The sequence below is a fragment of the Aythya ferina genome (assembly GCF_964211825.1).
Source record: "Aythya ferina genome assembly, chromosome: 36".
Lineage (NCBI taxonomy): Eukaryota > Metazoa > Chordata > Aves > Anseriformes > Anatidae > Aythya > Aythya ferina.
In genome coordinates, this window is record NC_140333.1 from 46,786 (window position 1) to 63,336 (window position 16,551).

A 16,551-nucleotide genomic window follows, 5' to 3' on the forward strand; every position below is an offset into this window, starting at 1 on the left:
CGCGGCTGCCGGACCTGTTCAGCCGCCAAATAGTGAGCCGCGCCCGGGCCTGCCAAAAAGGGAGCCCGCCTGGCTGTGCCCTGCAGCCCTTCCCTTGCCAAATAGTGCTCCCGCCGTACCGAATTGTGAGCCGCCCGGCCCCGCCCAGCAGCCGCCCCGCGGCTAAATAGTGAGCCACCCCTGCCAAATAGGGAGCCGCCCCGCCCCTTGCGAAATCTGGAGCCTGTGGACGTGCCCTGTGGTCGCCCTGCCACATAGTGAGCCGCCTGCCACAAAGGGAGTCATGGGGTTGCGCCATTCTGCATCGCTGCCACATAGTGAGATCATGCTAAATAGAGAGCCGTAGGCTCATCCCATAGTGCCTCCCTTGCCAAATAGTGAGCCAGGTCACAAAGGTGAGCCCTGCCAAATAAGGAGCCATTGCCCCACCCCATAGGGACCCCTGCCAAATACGGAGCTATTGACCTACCCCATAGTGAGTGCTCTGCCAAATACGGAGCCATTGGATTCCCCATAAGGACCCCTGCCGAAAAGGGAGCCATTGCCTTACCCCACTAGTGTCTCCCTGCCAAATAAGTGGCCACTGGTTTTCCCATAGGGACCGCCTGCCAAATAAGGTTCTATTGGGTTTCCCATAGGGACTCCCTGCCAAACAAGGAGCCATTGGTTTTCCCATAGGGACCCTTGCCAAATAGGGAGCTCTTACCTCGACCCATAGTGCTCCCCCTGCCACATAGTGAACCATTGCCCTTCCCATAGCGACCCCTGCCAAATAGGGAGCCATTGCCCTACCCCATAGCATCCCACCCTGCTAGATAGTGCCTCGCCAAATAGTGAGCCATAGCCCCACCCCATGGGCGCCCCTCTTGCCACATAGTGACTGCCCGGCCCCACAGGTGTGGGGCAATCGGGGGGCGGGGCCTGTGGAGGCCACGCCCCTTCCTCCCCGAGGCCCCGCCCCTTTTGCTTAGAGCCACCAGCACCAGTGGGAGAGGGGCACTGGGAGCACTGGGAGCTGCTGGGAGGTACTGGGGCAGCGGGAGGGGGGCACTGGGCAGACTGGGAGCACTGAGAGGGGGTTACTGGGCAAACTGGGAGCACTGGGATGGGGTTACTGGGCAAACTGGGAGCACTGGGAGAGGTTTACTGGGCAAACTGGGAGAAGTTAGGCTTACTGGGAGCACTGGCAGGGGGTTACTGGGCAAACTGGGAGAAGTTAGGCTTACTGGGAGCACTGGCAGGGGGTTACTGGGCAAACTGGGAGCACTGGGAGGGAGTGGCAGAGCTGTCAGGAGGACCCAGGGGGGATACTGGGAGGACTGGTGGTTACTGGGAGCAGTGGGAGAGAGTTATTGGGCAAACTGGGAGCACTGGGAGGGGTCAGGAGGGTGACTGGGAGGACCCAGAGGGGCTTACTGGGAGCACTGGGAGGGGGCAAAGAGGCACTGGGAGATGGGGGAGTTACTGGGAGCAGTGGGAGGGGGTTACTGGAAGATGGGGGTTTACTGGGAGCACTGGGAGGGGTTACTGGGAGGGCTCTGAGAGTCATACTGGGGATACTGGGAACACAGGGAGGGATACGGGGAGCACTGGGGCGGTTACTGGAACCCCTGGGGTTACTGGGAGGGGCTGACTGGAAGCACTGGGGCAACTGGGAGTGCTGGGAGCCTGAGCAGGGGGCTACTGGGAGCACTGGTGGGCACTGGGAGCACTGGGGGGCACTGGGAGCACTGGGAGGGGGCGGCGGGCGGACTGGGGGAACTGGTCGGGCCGCGGCGGGGGAGGAGGCGGGGGGGGAGCGGCTCGGGCAGGCCCAGACCAGTGTCCCCGCGGCACTGGGAGGGACTGGGAGCACTGGGAGGGGCTGCTGGGCCCTACTGGGGGGACTGGGATAGACTGGGAAGGGTTTGGGGGGGTTACTGGGGCATACTGGGGGGAAATGGGCTATACTGGGAGGGTTATTTGGGGGAACTGGGCTGTACTGGGAGTACTGGGGGGGTTACTGGGCCATACTGGGGGGAACTGGGGTGAACTGGGGACACTGGGCCATACTGGGAAGGGTTTGAAGGCCTGCGGGGCCATACTGGGAGCTCTTACTGGTGCGTGGTGGTCCTTACTGGTCCCTGGGGGTCCCTACTGGTCCCTGGGGGGTCCTTACTGGTCCGTGCTGGTTTCTGGTAGACTCTACTGGTCCATAATGGTCTTACTGGTTATACTGGGAAGGGCTTGGGGGCCTTAATGGGCCATTCTGGGAGGTCCCTACTGGTTCCTGGGGGTCCCTACTGGTTTCTGGGGGTCTCTACTGGTTCATACTGGCCCTTACTGGTCCATACTGGGTTCTGGTAGACTCTACCAGTCCATAACGCTCTTACTGGTTATACTGGGAATGGTTTCTGGGCCTTAATGGGCCGTTCTGGGCCAACCACGCCGGCTGCAGGGGGTCCGTCCCGTCCTGCGGAGCTCCCTACTGGTCCTTACTGGTCCGTACTGGTGCCCGCAGGCCATGCCGGACGCCGACCCCCGCCTGGACCCGGGCCGCTGGGCGGCCGCCAGCTTCCGCCCGCGGGGGGCGCCCTCAGCCCCCGCCCCCCGCCCCCGCCGGGGCTTCTGGCGCCGCCTCGGGGGGTGCTGCGGGTGCTGCGGGTGCTGCCGGCGGGGCAACGAGGACTGGGAGCCCCCCCCCGGGGAGGTGCCGGGGCGGCGACCCCCCCAGCCCATCCGGCCAGGTGGGTTTCGGGCCGAGAAACGGCCGTTTTCGGCAAAAGAAGGGGGGGAAATAACCAAAAAAGGCGGTTTCGAGGCTCCCTGCGGCGAGAAAGCGGCGGTTTCGAGGCCCCCCTAAAGGAAATTTGGGGGCTTCGGGGCTCCCCCCCTCCTCTGTTGGGTGTCCTGGGGGGTTCTCATGTTATGCCCCTCCCCTTCTTCCACCCCGCTTCATTTTGGGGCGAAAAAATGCTATTTTGGGGCTGTTTCCAGGCTCTGTTCACAAAGAAAAGGCGGTTTCAAGGCCCCCCCAGTGCCACTTTTAGGGGTTTCTTGGCCTCCCCCAAGGGAAATTTAAGGGTTTTGGGGTCTCCCCTCCTAGCACCCCTCCCCTGCATTCCCCAGTCACCATTTTAGGCCAAAATCACTACTTTTGGGGACATTTTAGGCTGTTTTGGGGCAAAAAGGCAGTGTCAAGGCTCCCTGGAAGACGATTTTAGGGTTTTTAAGCCCCTAAAAGGGGAATTTAAGGGGTTAAAGCCCCCCTCCCCTTAACAACAGCCCTCCCTGTGTCTCAGCATCCCCATTTTGGGGTAAGAAACACCCTTTTTGGGTCCATTCCTGGGCTGTTGGGTAAGGAAAGTGCTGCCTGGTGGGGAAATGACGGTTTCAAGGCCCCCCACCGCGGAAGGATTTTGGGGCGATTTTGGGGGTTCCCGGGGTCGTATCGACGCGGGGTTTTCACCGCCCGCCCCCTGCAGGCCTATTGGCTCCCCGGGGCCTGGTGGTGGGCTCGCCGGCCAATCGGGTGGCCCACCACACGGCCGAGTTCGCCTGCCCCCACCTGGTGGTGCGCCGGGGGCAGCCCTTCGACCTCCGCGTCCTCCTGCCCCGGCCCTTCGACCCCGATGACGACAGCCTCTGCGTGGAGCTCACCCTCGGTCAGGGGGGGCGTGGGGGGCGAGGAGAGGGTGGGGAAGGGCAGGGGGGAGGGGGGAAGGGCAAGAAAGGAAGGGGAAGGGCAAAGGGGAAGGGCAAAGGGGAAGGGCAAAGGGGAAGGGCAAAGGGGAAGGGCAAAGGGGAAGGGCAGGGGAGGCCGGGGAGGGAGAGGGGAAGATGGGGAAGGGCAAGGGGGAGAGGGGAAGGGCAGGGGAGGCCGGGGAAGGGCAATTAAGGGGTGAGGGTTAATTGGGGGGCGCGGTGACGTCACGGCGGGGCTGATGACGTCACGGCGGGGCTGGTGATGTCACCCGGCAGGCCCCAACCCGCAGGTGGCCAAGGGCACCCACGTCCTCATCCCGCTGGGCGAGACCTCGGCCACCGGTTGGACGGCGGAGGAGGAGGACCTGGGGGAGGGGGCGGAGCCTCCCGGAGGCCCCGCCCTCCACCTCCGCGTCACCTCCCCGCCCGACGCTCCCATTGGCCGCTACCGCCTGAGCGTCAAGACCCGCACGGGGGTGGGCGAGTACGCCGCCCCCTTCGAGGACGCCAACGACGTCATCGTCCTCTTCAACCCCTGGTGCCCCGGTGAGTAGGAAGCGTTTCGGGGCGAAAAACGGCAGGTTTGGGCAAGCTGGGGGCTCCTTCCGGTGAGATTTGGCGGTTTCAGGGCTTCCCAGTTGGATATTTGGCGGTTTCGGGGCTCCCCTGGGGGATATTTGGCAGTTTCAAGGTTCCCCTGGGGGTTATTTGGCAGTTTCGGGGCTCCCCTGGGGGTTATTTGGCAGTTTTGAGGCTCCCCAGGTTGAGATTCCTCAGTTTCAGGGCTCCCCAGTGTAAGATTTGTTGGTTTTGGGGCTCCTCAGGTTGAGATTTGGCATTTTTGGGTCTCCCTGGTGTAAGATTTGGCAGTTTTGGGGCTCCTTGGGTTGAAATTTGGTGGTTTCGAGGCTCTCCAGTGTGAGATTTGTCAGTTTTAGGTCTCCCCGGTGTAAGATTTGTTGGTTTGGGGGCTCTTCAGGTTGAGATTTGGCATTTTGGGGTCTCCCCGGTGTAAAATTTGTCAGTTTTGGGGCTCCCCGGGTTGAGATTTGTCGGTTTCGGGGCTCCCCGCAGATGACAACGTCTACATGGAGAAGACGAGCGACCTTAACGAGTACGTCCTTAACGAGACGGGGCGCATCTTCTACGGCACCGAGGACCAGATCGCCGAGCGCTCCTGGAACTACGGGCAGGTACCCCAAAAAAGGGGGGGACCCCAAAAATGGAGGGCCCCAAAACCAGGAGAATCCTCCCCAAAAATGGGGACGACCCCAAAAAATCCGGGTGGGAACCTCGAAGGAACCGAGGATCCATTAAGGTGGAGGTGGGACCCCAAAATGTGGAATTGAACCCCAAAATGGGCAGGTAGGACCCCACAATTTTGGGATATCCTAAAACGGAGGATCCTAAAAAACGGAAAATACCTAAAATAACGTAGAATGTCCCCAAAACCATGACGGGCCACCTTCAAAAAATGATCGGGGGTTCCCAAAACCAACACGGATCCGGGGAAGGCCCCAAAAGAACCGCTGGATTTTGGGGCGGATTGCGGGGATTTGGGGGGGGATCGTGGGGATTTTGGGGTGGATTGTGGGCATTTTGGGGCGTCCCTGATTTCGGGGTCCCCCCAGTTCGACGCGGGGGTGCTGGAGGCCTGCCTCTACATCCTGGACCGCCGCGGGATGCCCCACAGCGCCCGGGGGGACCCCGTCATGGTGTCCCGCGTCGTCTCTGCCATGGTGGGTTTTGGGGTGAATTCTGATGGTTTTGGTTAAAAAGCGACAGGGTGTTCCGAGAGGGTTTTGGGGAAAATATTGGGAGGGTTTGGGGGAAAATATTGGGGTTTTGTGGGAGCCAACGTGGGTTTTCGGAGGGTTAGTTTTGGGTTAATTCTGTTGGGTTTTGTCTTTCTTTGGGATTTTGGTGGTGCTGATAATATTTTGGGGGGGGTGGTCAGTGGGATTTTGGGGCATTTCCATGAGTTTTGAAGGGTTATGATGGGATTTGGGGTGATTTCATGGGATTTGGGAGCTTTTGGGGGATTTTGGTGGCTTCTAAAGAGGGAAGTTTGGGATTTGGGGGCACTTCCTTGGGTTTGGGCCTTCTGCTGGCATTTTTGGGTGCGTTTTACTGGGATTTGGATGGTTTTGGGGCATCCTATTGATTTTTGGGGCACTCCGTAGATTTTTTGAGGTCCCCAGGAGACAGTGTGGGATTTCGGGGTGCATTTTGGGTGGGTTTTGTTGGCTTTTTGAGGTAATTTTGCGCATTCCGGCCTCTCCCGCCGCCCTCTTGGCACGTCGGGCGGCGCCATTTTGGGGGCCTCATTTTGGGGCGTTTTGGGGCGTTTTGGGGGTTTTTGGGGGCGTTCTTACCTTCTGTGAGGTTTTGGGGTGCCGCAGGTGAACTCCCTGGACGATAACGGGGTGCTGGTGGGCAACTGGACGGGCGACTACGCGCAGGGCACCAACCCCTCGGCCTGGGCCGGCTCGGTGGACATCTTGCGGGCCTACCACCGCGGCGGCGCCCCCGTGCGCTTCGGCCAGTGCTGGGTGTTCGCCGGCGTCATGACGACCGGTACCGGGCCCTACTGGTCTATACTGGGCCGTACTGGGAGCGGGGAGGGGGCGGGTGGTGGTTGGGGAGGGGGTGAGGGCGGGGAGGGGGGGGTATTGGGGGCGGTTGGGCCTGGTTTGGCTCTGGTTTGGGTGTGTTTTAAACCGGTTTGACTCTGGTTTGTACCAGTTTGATCCAGTTTAGATACATTCGATCTGGTTTATACTGGTTTGACCCTATTTATACTGGTTTGACCCCACCTCATATCGGTTTGAGCCCAATTCATAGCAGCTTGATTCTGTTTTATACCAGTTTGACCCCGGTTTATACCGGTTTGATTCCAGTTTATGTTGTTCTGGGCATGGTCTGTACCAGTTTAACCCCAGTTTATACCAGTTTGACTCCGGTTTATACTGGTTTAACCCAAATTTATACCGGTTTGACACCACTTTATACCAATGTGTGCCTTCTTTATACTGGTTTGAGCCCAGTTCATACTGGTTTGACTCCGGTTTGTACCAGTTTGATCCCAGTTTATATTTTTTTTGCCCCCGGTTCATACTGGTTTATACTGGGAGAGGGCGTGAGGTGGTCTCAGAGCACCTGGGAGCCACGAGGAGGTGCTCGGAGGAGGGGAGAGAAATTGATCTGGAGGTTTTTGGCTTCGTACTGGTTGTATACTGGTCTGTGCTGGTCCATACTGGTCTGTACTGGTTCTGACTGGTCTGTACTGGTGGGCGCAGTGCTGCGGTGCCTGGGGCTGCCCACCCGCACCGTCACCAACTACAACTCGGCCCACGACACCGACGTCTCCCTCACCACCGACATCTACTTCGACGAGAACATGCGGCCCATGGAGCGCCTCAACACCGACTCCGTCTGGTACTGGTTTATACTGGTTTATACTGGTTTGGGCCGGGAGCGGGGCGGCAGCACCAGGAGGGCACAAGGAGGTGGTTTGTGGCACCACAGGAGTAGGAATGGCCGGCAGAGTGGCTCCTTCTGGGTCGTACTGGCCTGTACTGGTCTGAACTGGTTCACGCTGGTTTCATACTGGTTTATACTGGTCTGCACAGGAACTTCCACGTGTGGAACGACTGCTGGATGAAGCGCCCCGACCTCCCCGATGGCTACGACGGGTGGCAGGTGGTCGACGCCACCCCGCAGGAGACCAGCAGCGGTACTGGTTTATACTGGTTTATGGAAAACAGTCGTTTGTACTGGTTTATACTGGTATATACTGGGAGGAGACCTGGGCGGGAGGTCCAGGGGATGGTTGGCAGGCCAATGGGCAGCCCCTTGTGCTGGTCTGTACTGGTCTATACTGGTCTCTACTGGTTTGTACTCGTCTATAGTGGTTGGTATGGGTCTGTACTGGTCTATACTGGTCTGTACTGGTTTGTGCTGCCCCTCGCAGGGCTCTTCTGCTGCGGGCCCTGCTCGGTGACAGCGGTGAAGAACGGCGAGGTCTTCCTCAAGTACGACACGCCATTCGTCTTTGCTGAGGTAGGGGGCGTGGCTTATGACCAGGGGGGCGTGGCTTAACCAAATAGAGTGTGGTTTATCCAAAGTGGGCGTGGTTTATCATCGAGTGGGCGTGGCTTAGGGATGGTGGGAGGGGCTTGGGGCTTTGGAAGGCTCAATGGAAGGGGTGGGAGGGGCTCAGCGCTGAGGGGGTGGGGCTAAAGGGTGGTGGATGTGTTGTATGTTAACGAGGGGGGCGTGGCCATGCTAATGAGGGGGGCGTGGCCGCAGGTGAACAGCGACAAGGTGTACTGGCAGCGGCAGCCCAACGGGGCCTTCTCGGTGGTGCACGTGGAGGAAGGCGCCATCGGGCGCCGCATCAGCACCCTGGGGGCGGGCTCGGGGGCCCGCATCGACATCACCCACCAATACAAGCACCCCGAGGGTGAGGCCACGCCCCCTCCCCGGCCACGCCCCCCTCCCTTTGGCTCTGAGTTGACCCCAAACCTTGACCCCAAACCTTGACCCCGTTGTTCCTGGGCCCGACAGCCAATGAGGGTTGGGCCCTTGTCCCTGTGACCTGGTGACCCTTGACCCCTGTGACCCCTAGACCTTTGACCTATCACCCTTTGACCCCAAAAACCCATCACCCGAAGACCCGTTGACCTCAAGACCCCGCAAACCTTGACCCCAAGACCTGTTGACCTCAAGACCCCATGACCCTTGACCCCTTGACCTAAAGACTCCCTGACCCTTGACCTCCAGACCCCATGACCCCTTGACCTTAAGGCCCAATGACCCTTGACCTCAAGACCCCTTGACCTCAAGACCCACACCCGTTGACCCACAACCCCATCCCCTTCGGCCCCCTTGACCCAACGGCGACCCCTTGACCCCGGGACCCCCCAACCCTAAATCGTGCACCCTCTCCCCGCGCCCTTTGACCCCTGCCCTTTGACTCCTGCCCCTCAGGCTCGGAGGAGGAGCGCCGCGCCGTCTCCACCGCCACCTCCCACGGCTCCCGGCCCCGCACCCGGGGGACCCCATCCACCGGGGAGGTGTCGGTGACGGTGGGGGCGGGGCCGGCGGTGGCGGGGGCGGAGCTCGAGCTGCGAGTGGTGGCCCGCAACCAGGGGGCGGAGCCTCGGACGCTCCGCCTCCGCCTGGCCCTCGCCCCCGTCCGCTACACCGGGGTGGCCGGGCCCCCCTTCCGCCAGGAGCAGCACCGGCGCGCCGTGCCCCCGGGACAAGGTGAGGCCCCCCTGGGGACCCCCAAAAAACAAAAAAAAGCAAAAAAAACCCTGGGGGGGTCGCCCGACGCCCTGCGTGTCCCCCCGGCAGAGGAGACGGTGACGATGACGGTGGGCTACGCGGAGTACGGCCCCCACGTGGGCGACCAGGACGCGCTGAGGCTGTCGGTGGCGGGGGCGGTGGAGGAGACCGGGCAGGTGGTGGCCAAGGAGCTGCGCGTGCGGCTGCAGGCGCCCGACCTCACGCTGACGGTACGGGGGCATGGGGGGTCCCTCGGGTCCCATCGTGGGGCCCGTCCATGTCCCTCGGGTCCCATCCATCTCCTTTGGGTCCCGTCCATGTCCCTTGGGTTCCATTTTGGGTCTTGTCCGTGTCCCTTGCGTCCCGTCCATCTCCTTTGGGTCCTGTTCATGTTTGTTGGGTTCCATCTTGGTCCTCATCCATGTCCCTTGGGCCTTGACCATGGACTTTGGTCCCTTGGGTTCCGTCTTGGGGCCCGTCCATGTCCCTTGGGTCCCATCCGCGTCCCTTGGGTTCCATTTTGGTCCCTGTCCACGTCCCTTGGGTCCCATCCATGTCCTTTGGGCCTTGTCCCCGTCCCTTGGGTTCCATTTTGGGTCTTGTCCATGTCCCTTGGGTTCCATCTTGGGGCCCGTCCATGTCCCTTGGGTTTCATCCGTGTCCCTTGGGTCCCGTCCTTGTCCCCTGGGTTCCATCTTGGGTCCCTTCCATGTCCTTTGGGCCCTGTCCACATCCCTTGGGTCCCATCTTGGGCGTGGTCCATGTCCTTTGGGTTCCATATTGGGTCCTTTCCACGTCCCTTGGGTCCCCTCCATGTCCCTTGGGTCCCATTTTGGGTCCCGTCTGTCTCCCTTGGGCCCCGTCCGTGTCCCTTGGGCCCCGTCCCAATCTCTCGGCTCCCTTGCGTCCCTCGGGTGCCCCCCGGGCCCCGTCCCACAGCCGTGTCCCCCCCTCCCCGTGTTGTCCCCGCAGCTGCTGGCGCCGGCGGTGGTGGGCCAGGAGGTGCCGGTGCAGGTGGTCTTCCAGAACCCGCTGCCGCGGGCGCTGACGGGCGCCGTGCTGCGCATGGAGGGCGCGGGGCTGTCCTGCCCCCAGGCCGTCACCGTGGGGTGGGGACGTGGGGACAACGGGGGGGGTGGGGGGGCGTGGGGGGGTGTGGGGGGTAGTGGGGAGGGGGTACAGGGGGTGAGGTGGGGGTACAAGGGGTGGGGGGCACCCAAAGGGGATATGGGGTAGGCAAATGGGGCTCGGCCATCTGGTCTACCTTGGGGGCACCCAAAGGGGTCGTGGGGCACCCAAAGGGGTCATGGGACACCCAAGGGGTCCATGGGGCACCCAAAAACCTCTGGGGCACCCAAAGGGGTCATGGGGCATCCAAAGGGGTCTTGGGGCACCCAAAAAGTCCAAGGGGCAGCCAATCACTGGTGGGGCACCCAAAGGATCCATGGGGCACCCAAAGGGGCTGTGGGGCACCCAGTGGGTCTATGGGGCACCCAAAGGGGCCATGGGCACCCAACCACCTCTAGGGCACCCAAAGGGGCTGTAGGGCACCCAACCACCCCTGGGGCACCCAGCGGGTCTGTGGGGCACCCAACGGGTCTGTGGGGCACCCCCCACCCCCGTCAGCACCCAAGGGTGCCCCCAACGCCCGTTGTCCCCGCAGGACGGTGGAGGCGGGGCAGACGCTGCGGCTCCGGCAGCCGGTGGTGCCGCTGCGCCCGGGGCGCCGGCGCCTGGTGGCGGCCATGGAGAGCGCCCAGCTGGGCCCCGTGCACGGCACCCTCCAGTTCGACGCCGCCCCCGACCCTACTGGGAGCACTGGGAACGCTGGGAGCGCCGCCGAGCCCCCGCCCCGCACCCGCCGGGGACGGCGCCGCCGGGCGCGCCCTGCCGGGACCACCGGGGGGTGATTTGGGAGGGACTGGGAGCACTGGGAGGGTGATGGAAGGCACTGGGAGGGGACTGGGAGCACTGGGAGGAGGCTATGGGGTGACTGGGGGGGGACTGGGAGCACTGGGAGGGTGATTGAGGGCTCTGGGAGGGGACTGGGGGGACCTGGGAGGGGATTGGGGGAAACTGGGGGGGACTGGGAGAGGACTGGGAGCACTAGGAGGGGGATGGGGGGTCATTGGGAGGGACTGGAGGGAACTGGGAGCACTGGGAGGGGACTGGGAGGAACTGGCAGGGGACTGGGAGGGTGTCGGGTATACTGGGGGCGCTGGGAGGGTGACTGGGTGTACTGGGGGGGCTCGGTGGTGATACTGGGAGGACTGGGACCAGGAATGGGGCTTACTGGGAGCACTGGGGCCAGGCACAGGGGTTACTGGGAGCACTGGGAGCTGATATTAGGGTTACTGGGAGCACCGGGGGGTTACTGGGAGCACTGAGACTGTTACTGGGAGCACTGGGAGCGTTACTGGGAGCTCTGGGGGAGCCCCGCCCACCCATGTCCCCTCCCCCGCCCCGCCCCCGATGACGTCGCCGCCCCTCCCCGTGACGTCACCCAATAAAGCCGCGCCGCAGCCCCGCCCCCGCCTGGTTCTTTGGGGGGGAGGAAAGCGCGGGAAAAGTGACGTCACAAAGGCGCGCGGGGGCTGGGGGGGCGGGGCCGCGTCGCGCGAACGTCACTTCCGGATCCGGCGCCGGGCGCACGTGGCGGCCGTTGGGGAACCGGCGCCGCCGCAGCCCCCGCGCGGAGCCCGCCCCGCCGGAAGTGACGCAGCCGAGAGGGCGGGGCCATGGCGGCCAGTGACGACAGGTGTGCGCGTGGGGAGGGGGCGGGGCTTCGCGGGGGGCAGGGCTTCCGGGTTTGGGGTGGGGGGAGGGGAAAGGGGGCGGGGCTGCGGGGAGACGGGGCGGGGGCGGGGTCGACTGGGTAGGGGCGTGGCTTGGGGTGAGGGCGTGGCCTCGGAGTTGGGGGCGGGGTCTGGGAGCTGGGGGCGGGGCTTGAGGTGGGGGGTTCGGGCCAAATATGGCGGTGGGAGGGGCGGTGGGAGGGGCGGTGGGCGGGGCTGTGGGGTAGTGGGAGGGGCTATGGGGTGGTGGGCGGGGTTATGGGGTTGGTGGGCGGAACTTTGAGACGGTGGGTGGGGTTTTTAAGGGAATTGGGCGGGGCTTTGGGGCGGTGGGCGGGGCCATGGGGTGGTGGGCGGGGTTATGGAGCGGCAGGCGGGGCTATAAGGCAAGGGGGCGGGGCTAGGAGGTGCTGGGCGGGGGCATGGGGGAGTGGGCGGGGCCACAAGAGAGTGGGCGGGGCCCTGAGGCAGCATTCAGGCCCACGGGGCTGGGGCAGCGCCATATATGGGCAGGTGGGCGGGGCTTCCAGGCGGTGGGCGTGTCCCCGCGCTGACCCCGCCCCCCAGCCCCTGGCTGTCCCTGCGGCTGGCGCTGGCGGGGGCGTGGCACGTGGTGCGGGGGCGGAGCCTGGCGCAGTTCCCGCGGGTGCTGCGGGTGCTGGAGGCCGTGGGAAGGGCGGCGCCGGGAGCCCTCCACTTCCGGCATGGGGCCCGCCTGTGCCTGGGCCTGAAGGCAGCCGTGAGTACCACGCCCCCCTTCCCAGCACCCCCTGGGCTCCACAAGATGGCCGACGCCCTCCCCATCATCCCTCACAAGATGGCCGACACCCTTCCCATCATCCCTCACAAGATGGCTGACCCCCTTCCCATCATCCCTTGAGCCCCACAAGATGGCCGCTGCCCTTCCCATCATCCCCCACCAGACCCGGCCATCTTGTCCCCTTGGCAGCCATCTTCCTCCATGGCCGCCATCTTCTTCCTCGTTGCCCGTTTTCCCTTCCCGTTGCCCAATTTCCCCTGTTTTTGCCCATTTTACCCCCTTGCTAGCCCCTTTACCCCCTGGGTAGCCATTTTACCCCCCGGCGGCCATCTTACCCCCTTGGCGGCCATCTTGTGCCCCTGGCGGCCATCTTCCCTCAATGGCCGTCCTCTTCCTCATTGCCCATTCTCCCTTCCCATTGCCCAGTTTCCCCCCAGTCTCCCCCCTGGTTGCCCAATTTGCCCCCCCGTTGCCCCTTTCACCCCCCGGTTGCCCCTTTTACCCCCCGGCGGCCATCTTTGCCCCCACAGGTGGTGGTGCGGATGCTGCAGGAGGCGCAGCCGGACGGCCGCATCCTGGACGCCGTCGACTCCTTCTTCCCCGAGGGCGACGGCGCGGCGCTGGCGGCTCACGGCCAGCCGGTGGGCACGGGGGGGACCCGGGGGGGTCCCGGGGGGGGTCGGGGACGTCCCCGCGTCCCCCCCTGACCCCCCCGTGCGCCCCCAGAGCCCCCAGGATGTGGCGCTGGTGGAGGGGGCGCAGGAGAGTTTCCGGCAGCTGGTGCTGGAGCTGCTGGGGGACGGCCAGCGGCGGGCGGCCTACCTGCAGGTAGGTGCTCCCAGTACGGACCAGTGCCTCCCAGTGGGGTCCTGGGGTCTCCTGATAGGGTCCTGGGGTCTTCCAGTTGGGTCCTGGGGTCTGCCAGTAGGGTTCTGGGGCCTCCAAGTAGGGCCCAGAGCCTCCCAGTTGGGTTCTGGGGTCTCCCAGTAGGGCCTGGGGTGTTCCAGTATGGCCCTGGAACCTCCCAGTAGAGCCCAGTGCTTACCAGTATGGCCGTGATGCCTCCCAGGGGCTCCCCAGTGCCTCCTCGTGCTTCCCAGTTCCAAAGTTGCGCTTCCCAGTTGCCCCCAGTCCCCTCCCAGCCGCTCCCAGTCCCTCCCAGTTCATCCCAGTCCCCGCAGGACACGGCGGGCAGTGAGTACGGGGAGCCGTTCCTGCAGGCGCTGGAGAGCCTCTTCCACGAGTTCCTGCTGCGCATCGAGAGCGCCCTGCCCGCCCCTGACGTCACCCAGGTGGGCGGGGCCTAAAGGGGGCGGGGCCTAGAGGGGGCGGGGCCTGGCTGGGAGGGGGAAGGGGCGGGGCTTAGCGGTGCGAGTGGCTTGTGGGCGGGGCTTGATGGCTGGGGGCGTGACCAGCGACTGGCCATGCCCCTTTGGTCTAAAGGGGGCGTGGTTAAAAGGGGGCGGGGCTAAAAGGGGGTGGGGGTGGGGGAGAGGGGAAAGCCCTGGTGTGGGGTAGGGGGCGTGCCCTAACGGTGTGGTTAAAGGGGGCGTGGTCACGTTTTGCCACTCCCCCCCTCTAAGCCCCGCTCCCTCCAGTTACAGGAAGCGGTGTGGAGCCAATCAGAGCCTGGGCCCTGCCCCCGGGAGCTGCCAATCCTCCACCGATACCTGGAGGACGTGGGCCACGCCCACCGCGGTAGGCGGGGCTTAGCGGGAGGCGGAGGGGCCTAAACCCACAAGCCCCGCCCCCTCTGTTGATGCTAAGCCCCGCCCCCCAGCCTCGTTGCCCCGCCCCCTGCAGCAGAGTGGTAACCAAACGAGCCCCCCCCCCGGGTGAGTGGCCACGCCCCCTTTCCTTCAGCCCCGCCCCCTGGTACAACGCCCCTCGCTGACCACGCCCCCTTTTGTTTAGCTCCGCTTCCAGGCCCACCAAGCCCCGCCCCGGCCTCCGCAGACTCCTCCCCCGCCGTGCGAGGCCATTGGGTGAGTGGGGGGGGGAAGGGGGCGGGGCCTCAGAAAAGGGGCGTGGCCCCACAAAGGGGGCGTGGCCTCGCTGACCCCACCCCCTCCCCCCCTTTAGCATTCTTCGGTGACGTCAGCAGCGACTCAGAGCCAGAGGAGGTGCCCCGCAGGAAGGTGGGGCCGTTAATTAGGGTTAATTAGCGGGGTTAATTAGCATAGGAGGGGTAATTAGGGGGCGTGGCTAATTAACGGCCCCTCCCCCTTGCTGTTCCCGCCTCCAGGCCCGCTTCCTGCCCTTCCCACGCCGCGCTGTGCTCCTGACAGGTCGGTGCTAACGAGCTCTGCCCTAATTAACAACCCCCACCCTAATTAACCCCCCCCCTTAATTAACGCCCCACTGGGCTAATTAATGCATGCTGCCAAATAGTGAGCTATACGGGATGACGGGCTGCCAGATTGTGAGCCGAGCCGTACCAACTGTTGTTGGGGGGGGGGGAGGGGAGGGCTATAATCAGCCAATCAGCGATGAGAACCGCGGCAGGGCACCAATGGGAGCGTGGGGGGGGGGTAGGAAGCCTCCACCTTTAAGGACGAGTGGCCAAATCCGCGTTTTTCGCGTTAAAATGGAGTTAAAAATGTTTAACCCCCCCCGTGCGGCTGGGTAATGGTTCGTTCCGCGGGGGGCGGAGCCTGGACTACAACTCCCAGCATCCCCCGCGCGCGGGGCGGCCGCCATTTTGTGCGGCTGCCGGCAGAAAGGGGCGGGGCTCGGGAGGAACTACAACTCCCAGCGTCCCTTGCGCGTGGGGGGCGGGGGCCATTTTGTGCTGAGAGGGTGGGGGGCGGGGCCTGGTGGGAACGGCGTTCTGTTTCCGGTTCCGGGGGGCGGGGCTTGCCGGCGGCGGGCGCGGGGCACGATGCTGATCAAAGTCAAGGTGCGGGGGGAAGGGGGGGGGAGGGGCGGAGGGGGGGTTATTATGGGATGGAGGGGGCGGGGGAGGGGCTGGGGGGCGGGGGGAGCGGGGCATTGTGGGATTGGGGGGGGAGGGGAGCGGGGGGAGGGGGTTGGGGCCTGGTGGAGGGGGCTGGGCTGAAGGGAGGGGGGCGTGGCTTTGTGTGTGGGCGTGGCTAAAGTGGGCGTGGCCTCGCTAAGCTCCTCCCCCACTTAGCAGACGCTGACTAGGGTCTTGTGGAGGGGGCGTGGTTTTGTGTGGGGGGCGTGGCTAAAGCGGGAGGGGCGTAGCCAAAGTGGGCGTGGCCCAGCTAAGCCCCTCCCCCCGTGGCAGACGCTGACCGGGAAGGAAATCGAGATCGACATCGAGCCCACCGACAAGGTAGGGAGCCTCCTTGGGGCGGGGCTTGTTGGCTGAGGGGGCGTGGCCTCCGGAGGCCCCGCCCATTCCGATGCCATCCCATAATAACCCCCCCGGGGCAGGTGGAGCGCATCAAGGAGCGCGTGGAGGAGAAGGAAGGGATCCCCCCCCAGCAGCAGCGCCTCATCTACAGCGGCAAACAGATGTGAGGGGCGGGGCCTAAAGGGGGGCGTGGTCACACGGGGGGGGCGTGGTCACAACGGGGGCGTTGCCACAAGGGGGCGGGGCCAACTGAGTGGGTGTGGCCCCTGCTGGGAGGGGCTAATGGTGGGTGGGAGGGGCTTCAAGGGGATGATTGGTGGGGGTGGGGCTTAACCAAGGGGTGTGGCTAAGGGGGAGGGGCCTAAAGGGGCGTGGCACCAAGGGGAGGGGCTTAATGGTGTGGCCACGCCCCCCCAGGAACGACGAGAAGACGGCGGCCGACTACAAGATCCAGGGGGGCTCCGTCCTCCATCTTGTCCTCGCCCTACGTGGGGGCAGGGCCCGGCGGTGAGGGGGCGGGGCCCGGCACAAGCCCCGCCCCCCCGCCACTCCCCGCGGGGGGAGGGGGGGAGCTCCTCCTCCTGCCCCCGCCCCCTCTGACGTCCCCTCCTCTCCCCTCCACTCCCTCTGCCCCCGGTTGGTGATGTAATAAAGTGTCTTGATGATGTCATAGCTCTGCGTAGTGACGTCATTGGGGGCGG

General features: G+C 64.3%; 2 protein-coding genes across 4 annotated transcripts; both read left to right on the forward strand.

Annotated features, from left to right (window-relative positions):
- Positions 1-87: 87 nt before the first annotated feature.
- On the forward strand, positions 88-10,904 carry TGM1 (transglutaminase 1). Its single transcript, XM_084502073.1, has 15 exons — positions 88-1,025; positions 2,501-2,726; positions 3,465-3,644; positions 3,961-4,230; positions 4,759-4,877; positions 5,316-5,423; positions 6,087-6,261; positions 6,984-7,122; positions 7,317-7,420; positions 7,658-7,746; positions 7,996-8,149; positions 8,677-8,955; positions 9,046-9,206; positions 9,949-10,085; positions 10,640-10,904. The coding sequence occupies exons 2-15, from the start codon at positions 2,504-2,506 to the stop codon at positions 10,884-10,886; spliced, it is 2,385 nt and encodes a 794-aa protein (XP_084358199.1). The 5' UTR covers positions 88-1,025; positions 2,501-2,503; the 3' UTR covers positions 10,887-10,904.
- A 705-nt stretch (positions 10,905-11,609) lies between these two features.
- Positions 11,610-16,522, forward strand: LOC311425977 (ubiquitin-like protein NEDD8). Of its 3 annotated transcripts, none has more exons than XM_084502050.1 (13): positions 11,610-11,734; positions 12,339-12,510; positions 13,062-13,172; positions 13,258-13,359; positions 13,713-13,823; positions 14,130-14,229; positions 14,312-14,366; positions 14,446-14,516; positions 14,614-14,669; positions 14,777-14,819; positions 15,782-15,829; positions 15,931-16,013; positions 16,268-16,522. In XM_084502050.1, the coding sequence occupies exons 1-13, from the start codon at positions 11,715-11,717 to the stop codon at positions 16,448-16,450; spliced, it is 1,155 nt and encodes a 384-aa protein (XP_084358176.1). In that variant the 5' UTR covers positions 11,610-11,714; the 3' UTR covers positions 16,451-16,522. The 3 variants fall into 3 exon arrangements, with proteins under 3 accessions (XP_084358176.1, XP_084358177.1, XP_084358178.1); XM_084502051.1 differs by having other exon boundaries at positions 13,752-13,823; XM_084502052.1 differs by lacking the exons at positions 11,610-11,734; positions 12,339-12,510; positions 13,062-13,172; ... (5 more) ...; positions 14,614-14,669; positions 14,777-14,819 and adding an exon at positions 15,365-15,430.
- The last annotated feature ends 29 nt before the right edge of the window (positions 16,523-16,551 follow it).

Bases quoted from the DNA above. Each gene is read 5' to 3' on its own strand.
- TGM1 (XM_084502073.1), top strand. From the start codon at position 2,504: ATGCCGGACGCCGACCCCCGCCTGGACCCGGGCCGCTGGGCGGCCGCC. The intron at 7,421-7,657 runs GTACTGGTTTAT...TGCCCCTCGCAG, and splicing joins CCCGCAGGAGACCAGCAGCG to GGCTCTTCTGCTGCGGGCCC. The intron at 10,086-10,639 runs GTGGGGACGTGG...TTGTCCCCGCAG, and splicing joins CCCCAGGCCGTCACCGTGGG to GACGGTGGAGGCGGGGCAGA.
- LOC311425977 (XM_084502050.1), top strand. From the start codon at position 11,715: ATGGCGGCCAGTGACGACAG. The intron at 14,230-14,311 runs GTAGGCGGGGCT...CCCGCCCCCCAG, and splicing joins CGTGGGCCACGCCCACCGCG to CCTCGTTGCCCCGCCCCCTG. The intron at 14,820-15,781 runs GTCGGTGCTAAC...CCCCCGTGGCAG, and splicing joins CCGCGCTGTGCTCCTGACAG to ACGCTGACCGGGAAGGAAAT.